This window comes from Triticum aestivum, chromosome 1D (assembly GCF_018294505.1).
Source record: "Triticum aestivum cultivar Chinese Spring chromosome 1D, IWGSC CS RefSeq v2.1, whole genome shotgun sequence".
Lineage (NCBI taxonomy): Eukaryota > Viridiplantae > Streptophyta > Magnoliopsida > Poales > Poaceae > Triticum > Triticum aestivum.
In genome coordinates, this window is record NC_057796.1 from 15053608 (window position 1) to 15062461 (window position 8854).

An 8854-nucleotide genomic window follows, 5' to 3' on the forward strand; every position below is an offset into this window, starting at 1 on the left:
ATACATTGTAAATAAGATTCAAACCCTAAATCCTCCCAATAAATCTGGTTGTGCATTCGCTGAAACCGAAACCAGACATCTTTTTCAATTGGCGCAGGCTGCTGATAACTTACCAGTTGCTATATGTATATATATATATATGGTGTCGGAATAACTCCACCAAATGCCATGCCCATATGTCCGAAGATCTATACCACTTACAAAGACGCTGATGACTCCTTCCTTTTGAAAGACTACGCACTGACCTGACTATATCACAACAGAAGAACACGGGAAAACCATTCCTTCGGGCAACTATGCATTACAGGAACAGCTATGTGCTACGACCTACGGCTAAGTAACCTATCACTGGTTGCTGGGAGTAGGCTTTTCATCTAACAGGTGGCCGAACCAAGAACATCCAGAGGACACGTCAAGGAAAGGCCCGAGTGAAACAAGGCCCTTGAATATACATCATCTCTTGCACAACTATCGACTTTACGGCAGGCAGGATGCCACCATCACTTCCGCCCTGTTGCGATTCTTGGCTTTCCTTTCACCTCAGCTTCCTGTTCAGAATGATGCAAGTTGAGTGCCAAAAGATAACATAATAACAATATAAAAACAGGAATGGATCTCAAATGATATCGATGATCTCGAAAAATAGAAGATTTTTTTTTTGATGGCGATATCAGCACTCGGAAACTACCTGGGGACTGTGGAGATAGATGGATGTCTTTGCATTTGCAGGATTATGGTTCTCAGCACCACGGCTCCAGTCATAGCAGACCTGCTCTCCAGCAACGATAATTATGGTCGCATTCAGAACTTGGAATTTAGATAACACAATGACCACATAATGCATTTTTAAAATAGCAGTTCAGAAGGAACATGAACTATTCGTCGAGCTGAAACATCAGGAGCTGATTTCTTCCGAATGTTAAACAAAGGTGCAGGAAAAATGACAAACATGTCACATATCTAAACTGGACCCAGTCCAAAAACATGGTGATAACAAGACACTCCAAAGCATCACTTGACTTACCCCATAAGCAAATATTGAGCCATCATTATTGAAGCTACTGCAAGGAATGGGTTGAGGACACCGACTGAAAGCCTGTATAGAAGCAGTGTACGGCAAATGTAAGGATATGTTACGTGCAACATACCAGAAGGTGTATGATAAATGAGGGAACTGAAGCAATAAACTTGGGCATACCCAGATAGCCCTCTATGCTAAGCAAGTAAGCAACTGTCAAAATGCAACACTGTGTATGCTATGTCTACAAGCTAAAAGGTTATCTGATCACAAATTACACAGATGCCTCTTACTGCAGAGGTTCCATGCAGTTGAGTAATAAATATGTAATATGCTTTTATCAAGAATAAAAAGAAGTGCATACTAAACGCCAAAGAAGGCAGGATGACAGGGCTGGCAAAATCAGAATTGGTGATAACATTTATGAACTAATATTTTTTCTGCTCATGGCCATGATAGTGAGTTTATTATCTTGAGCTCGGGTTGATTTCACGCTATGCATGCGCATCCACAAAGAATTTATATGCAGACCATCAATGTCCACAGCTCACAACAAAGTAAAGCCATCTTGAAATCATTGAATACAATCAAGAAAACATAGGCCAAAAAGAGGGAAAAAACAGAAAGAAAAATAACAGGAATAGACAAACCTTAAGTCTCTGCTTGCTATCCTTATCCCAAAAGTTGAAAGCACCATCAGATCCAGCTGTGGCAAACGTGTGATGAACCTGTGCCAAGTGGTAGATAACATGAAATCCCATAAGTAACTTCACTAACTGAATTTCCATACTTCACAATTATCACCAGTCAGTTGCATTTTCCAGTGAAATATATAGCCAATAAGAACACTCAACTAAACGGATGTAAAGTATCATCACCCAAGCATATACCAAGCCAATGAATAAGATGCCAAAGTTAGCAAAAGAAGAAGCAGAAACACTTCTCTTCGATGTGTCTGTAAACAAATAGGTACGATTTCAAGTTGCTCAATTAAACTGAAGCTAATCTGTTGGGATTTTTATTTGTGCAAAATATTGCTTGATCAATTTGGAGTAGTTTACAAACATATGGATGCCTTCAAGCATAGTGGTTATTATATTAGTTTAAGTGTGGTAGGTATCTGTATCGAATAAAGCTCAACACATCTTGTGGAAGACAACGAACTGAGCTTTCAGTATTTTACAAATCATGATGACGGAGACATATAGACTAAAGCTCAACAGAAGTCGCCATTAGCATTTTCCTAATAGCAAAAGTGGACTAATGAAATACTCCCTCCGTCCCAAAATAAGTGTCTCAACTTTGTACTAACTTTAGAACTTTGTACTAAAGTTAGTACAAAGTTGAGACACTTATTTTGGGACGGAGGGAGTAGAAGAATGGCACACAGATAAAGAGAACAAGATAGAGATCTTACAGGGTGAAAGTTGAGCGAATTGACAGAGAAAATATCATTTCCTTCCCTGTGACATTTGAATGTGAAGTTTTTGCTTTGCTGTGAATCATCAATATGATGAACACCAACTCTTCCTTCTATGGAACCCACCTTTAAACAAAATCAGGTGTCAGTCACATGTAAAAAAATCCTTTTACCCAAGTCATATGTAAAGAAAAATAAATAAAACAAGAACTATTGCCAGTTATCGACCAGCTTTATCCAATATAGGCAGTTCATTGATGTAGAAAAAGATCATTGTGCAACAGCAAAATTTGATTGATCAAATCCCATGATGAAATCACCACCCATTATAAAAACACCCACAAGCAGATGAAGAGTAGGCAAATGCGGAACCATACATATCTAAAGATTTGTAGTTCAAAAACAATTGCTTAAAGCCTTGAATGCTTTTACTATTTGTAGTTCAGCACAATTTCATGTTCAGATTAGCTTTAACTGCTATAGACTAAGATCCGTTTCTACAGTTTTGGTGAAGGAAATTGTTTGCAACACAATTGGAGTTGGTCAAAACATTAAGGTAAACTGCATCCTCTTCTTTTATGCAGCTTTTGAGACTAACTAGAAAGATGCCAATTAGTGACATTTATATTGGATTAACATTCCTAGAATACACCCTCCGTCCAGATATACAAGGCATATTTTGACTGCTCGGGTTCAATCTTTGGCCATAAATTTCTTCTATCATATTTTATCAAAATCATAACAAAGTACTTCTGAAAACGAATCCAATGCTATCAATTTTGTGTCACTAAATCACATATTATAGGATTTATAGTCAGTGATGTTTGATTTCACAATCAATATATGCCTTATTTATCCGAATAGAGGGGTAGGAAGTTTGAATGCAGATCAGTGAAGGAACAACACCCATTAGGGCACCCAAAATGCTTAGAGGCTGGCTTGCCTCCAAGCTGGGACCCACGTCTGGCTGTTAGAGTCAGCTCAAAATTCCGTAGTGTATAGCAAATGTTCTCTGCCTCTAAGGTGTCCCCACGAGGAATAATACATTGATTCCCCAAGGGGCTCCTTCTCATCCTCTTGACATGAGATGCATAGTCTCCTTCTATGACATGTAGGGCCAGCAAATTATTTTATTTCATGGAAATAATTGGAGGCAGCCTCCAAGCATAGCGTCGACGCTAAGCAAATTTAGCTTAGAGGCTATTCTCAGAGTGTATGGTGCCTGCCTCTATGGCCTTACAGGCTGCCTTGGAGGCAGAAAAACGTCACACTGTGGATGCTCTTACACAGCAAATGATGGCAGGCCAACGCCTAAAGCTAATTCAAGTAAGGTTGTAACATATCGACCAATGTTTAAGGTTGAAAACTCATGCTACTAGATAAAAGTAACATTATTGGGCAACATAAATACTCCCTCCCTTCTGGTTTATAGGGCTCAATTTAAAAATCTCACCAACCAAGGTAGATGGTGAGTGGTGGAATAATATTTGTAGTTTGCAGAAGTACTCAATTATGGGGCTCGTCTTCCTCAAGAAATTGTGTTTACCAATGTATTAATTGCAATGCATGCATGCATTACCAATAAATGAACAAGAACTTTTTACATGCATTGGTGGGTTTTATCTTTTCCCTTCCATGCAACGATTTAATGCACCTTGAAATCTGAACATGTGAATGGGAGCAATAAAATTGAGACTTATAAAATGGGGAAAAAATTGATATAAGCCCTATAAACCGCAGAAAGCAGGGAGTAATTATGATGGGATAGGTAGAGAAGAACATGTGATTAAACTTCAAGCATAGTAACAATCAGTTATGTATTCGAACAACGGAAGTATGCTTAGAGTAAAAGACACAAGAAAATATGGCATTACCAGGAATCCTTGTTGATCTGGAAAGGCAGCAACGCACCGTGTCTGGTATTTCAGAGGTGATTGAATACGCTTAAACTCAGTCTAATATCACACCAGAGATGAAATTAAGTCAGTCAGTTCAAAATATAAGTCCATGACAGTAAAAGCATGAGCACCACCACCAAAAGAACTGAAAATAAAAAGAGCACATGCATAGTCAGTTAGGAAGCAAAATTACCTGAGGATTCTGCAAGTTGAAGATCACAATATTGCGATCAGCTGTTCCCACAATCATAAGGGGATAATTCACAGCAAGTGCGTAGCAACGATCAGGAAGTTGCTGAACATGGGCAGGATTTGGTTGTCTTGTGTCCCAATACCTACAATAGTATGATGGTCAGCATTGACAGCGGACTAGAAACAAGTCATAAGGATCAGAGCTAAAAGTTGTAATGAGAACAAGATCAAAGCACAACCCAAATGTATTAGTCTCAGCATGGTACAGACACAGGAAAATAAGCAGACAACACAAATACCCAACAGAAGTGCCACATGAGATCCATGTATCAGAGAAGGCACGCATCCAGACCTCCAGCTCAACGGGAGTTGCCCCGGGAAACCTAGTACTAGTCAGTTTCAGCTTGTCCTTGTCCCACTCTGTTTTGGCATGTCTGAGACCTAGATGACTTCAGCCTGAGCCCGTGCCCTATATGGTGTCTTGGTATTTGCAGCATTCAGTTTAGGGAAGAGTCTTGGTTTGTTTTTGTTTCTTAGTCATATGTTAAGGCCAACCTCTACAAAATGATGCAACCACATTTTTTATGAATTGGCTACGAAGTCTAATCCCCAGTGTTTATTTCTCTGTTTCTGCCTGCCTTAATTCCAGTGCCCTGTCCCTTGCACCCCTTCTGCTATAACGGGTATGTCGGCAGGTCCCACAAGGATCCCGGTCCCTAGCCTACTACCTACCATGATTATCGCCTATGCTCAATCTGTGCTCATGTTTAAACTGACAGCCAGAACCTAACTTGATGTTTCCTAAATAATCTTCATAAAGATGATGCTAAAACTCGAAACGAACATTTCTAACACTAATCACATGATGTAAATTTAATATAGTAACTGTCTGAATCAATAGTTACTTCTATAAAAACTTCTGCCAAAGAAAAATTCACTGCAGCCATAAATAGTACAGATGATACCCAGAAAGTGCACAACCTTTGATAATAATAGGGCAGTATGATTCAACAAGTAGTAGAAACTCTTCAGGATCAAAGAAGGCATACAAAATGAGTGGAAATATAAACTGGATGAGATAGACCTTCTACAATATTTAGTTAGGGCTTGTGAAACTCCATAATTGCAGTTTCTTCATAAATTGCATGAAATCACCATTAAAATTAGCCAAAGTCTGAACATTAATGCAAAACACATGAAGTACAGAAAAGATACCACAAACAACACGAATTCCATAACGCAAAACAGCCATAAATAACAAATTAGGATCAGACATTGGTGATATGCGCTCAATTTCCATGTAAAAAGAATACTGAGGGTGGAGAGGGATATTGTTCTTGCACCTCAGTGTCTTGTCCCAGCTTCCTGAGACAAGAAGATTCATCTGAGAAATCCATGCGACCTCCTTGACAGGTGCATCATGCATTGCAACCGTCTGAGCCTGCCCACCAGATAGCAGAGGCCACATTTTGACCTGTTTATCACACCCTCCAGAGAAGACAGTAGTCCCATCATCTTTCCAGGCTGAGCAGAGCACCTGATGGAAGGAAACAAATCAATTGTCATACCAAGTGAACAGGTAAGGAACCACTCTAATGTGGAAGATGAAAGTACTTTCAGGAGAAATATGTTTGAGATCGTACTGGCTGATCATGTGATATGGATGCCTTTGGCTGACTGTTACCATTACCTATCTCCCAACACCTCACCTGCACAAAACTCAAAAGACACGCCTAGTAAGATACATCACAATAATGAAAGCTCACTGAAAATTACAGCAGAAACAAAATTACCTGGTTATCCCAGGAAGTTGCCACCAGAAGATTACTTTTCGGGCTAAAACTGAGGCTTGAGAGCGAGTCACCAGGATTAGGCAGGACCTGCACTTGAAAGCAACCGTTGCAGAGAACATGTAGCATTTGCAGAATGACAAGACGCAAAAAATAAAAGCAGGACAGACATGGCCACAAAAAGTATCACACCTCGAATGACTTGTTTGGATTCGGGTTTGAGGCAAGGCTGGTTAGAGTTGCCATCTCTCCTTCTTTGAACCTTCAAAATCTGGAAAAGAAATATCACAGTCCAGTGACCATGAGAAGCAGGTAAGAGAAATCAGCGCGTGGAGTCTCCCACGCGCACACGAGAGCTTAAATAACAACTTAAAGTAGCTCAATCTACGAAAACCGAACGATTTCGTCATTCCACGATACCAGAACCAGTGTTCAACATTAGGGAAGTCATCGTTGAAGTTTGTACCACAAAAGCACCACGCCAAAACCAGCATAAACGCCAGCCCCAGGTACGTGGCGCAATAGCACAGGTCCAAAATCCGGCTAAATGTCTGGTAATAAAACCCTGGATCGCTACACTATAAATGCCTACAAACCGACCACTCAATTCCCACCACCCGACAGTGAGATGACTAGAAGGCAGCCCCAAAAGTTTGCACGAACGCACAAAATGACCGCGCCAAAGCCAGCATAAACGCCATCCCCCTGGCGCGCGCCGCAATAATGCAGGTCCAAAATTCGGTAAACGTTAATGTGCCGAACGCCCGGATCCGAGTGATAATACGAGCTGGTGGGCACGGAACCTGGAAGGGAACACTCACTCCAGCTGCAAACGCCTACACCCCGACCACTCAATCCCCTCCACGGCAGGGGAATCACTAGGAGGTAGCCCTCGGTCTGACCAACGGGGGGGATAATAGTCGAACTATCCTAAGCTCGCACTGGCCGCTCGATGCGGCCGATTTGCTCCGGAGACGGCGAGCGAGCAGCGCCGGCCACCGGATCAGAGCTTCCCCCGAAGCAGCGGCGCGGCGGGCCCGTCCGCGGCCGCGAGCATTGCGCCGGAGCGAGCGAGCGCGCGCCGCCGAATCGGTGCCGGGAACCCTAGCTAGCTAGGAGACGGCGCGAGCGGAGCGGAGCGGCGAGGAGGGCTTACCTGCCGGACGGGGAGCGGTCGGCGGCGGCTGCTGGGGACGGCGCGGCTGCGAGTGGGGACTGCGAAGTGGCGCCGAGGGAGGGGAGGGTGGAGGATTCTCGAAGTGGCGTCTGGGGGGAGGAGGAGGCGGAGACGGTCGCTGCCGCTGGACCGCTGGACTGCCGCTGGGGGGAAGGGCTGGTGTAGCGCGTCGCGTTGGACGCACGCCGGGTGGTGGATGTCAGTCATGTGGCAGCGGAACCGGCTCAGTCCTTTCAAAGAAATGCCTTTTTTTTATTGTTTGGATTGCTTACCACATGTTTCATGTGGTTTTAAAAAAAGTCTGGACCTAATCGTCCTTCAGGAAGATGATTAATCTTTCTAGAGGACGACTGGAGCTAATCATCTTTCTGAAGGACGACTGGAGCTAATCATCTTTCTGGAGAACGATTAGGTCCAGTCGTCCTCCAGGAAGACGAGGCCGTATTATTTTCGAAAAATATCAAAATCCTATATTATTTCTCGTACAGAACGGCCTATTCCCCCTTCTCTATCTCTTACTACTAGTACATTTTTATCAGAGTGGCCCCTACTACTATTGTTAGCCTATACAAAAATGTCTTATATTTTGAGACGGGGGTAGCGCTTAGCACCTAACCTAAGGGGGTCTTCACCGTGGACCCTTACAATGGACACGGTACCCATTCATGAATGCGTCCGCGGACAATGATACGAGAGCCGTCCGTTCAACTTTTAGGGCTTCTTTGGTTCGTAGGATAGGCATATCATAGGATTAGTGTGACGCCCGGATAATTAAGCTACAGTAATTCTCTGCTAATGATGCCACGTCACTTCGATTACTGTTGCTAATCTCGCGTTAGCTCGAAACCGATTCAAATTCAAATTCGAAATCAAGCAAACAATAAAAGTTTTCAAGTATTAAAACTAAAATGTTCGGAGTGAACCAAATATTGCATAGGTAATTATGGTGGAGAAAACACACCTTTATAAAATGTTTAAATACTATAAGATGAATAAAACAGCAGTAAAAACAATTATTTAAATACCTTTTATAATTAATAAAATGTCAAACTAAATTATTTGAGGACTAGACTTTTTTTGACTACGGACTAAGTTGAAATACTAATTTAGATGCTACGTGTATATTTTACTAAAACTAAAATAATAGGAAACGAAAGTATAACAGAAAAAGTAGATTAAATAAAAACAAAAAAGCAAAAACAAAAGAAAAGGAGAAAACCCTCCCTGATGGGCCTTGGCCTAGCTGGCCACTCCCCGTCAGGCAAGTCCACCTGGACCTGGCTGCCCCCCCCCCCCTTATCCCTTACCCCGATCGAACCCTAGGGCAACCACCCCTCACTTCCCCCATTGATCCAGATC

General features: G+C 42.2%; 1 protein-coding gene across 1 annotated transcript; it reads right to left on the minus strand.

The window, feature by feature from the left end:
* Positions 1–102: 102 nt before the first annotated feature.
* On the minus strand, positions 103–6589 carry LOC123179975 (protein RAE1; the record flags this gene model as incomplete). Its single annotated transcript, XM_044591913.1, is given in 11 exon segments — positions 103–548; positions 689–769; positions 1025–1096; positions 1669–1746; positions 2436–2564; positions 4313–4393; positions 4530–4671; positions 5872–6065; positions 6172–6237; positions 6322–6408; positions 6511–6589. Coding segments are annotated over 11 exon segments (1032 nt in total). The 3' UTR covers positions 103–500.
* Between the last annotated feature and the right edge of the window lie 2265 nt (positions 6590–8854).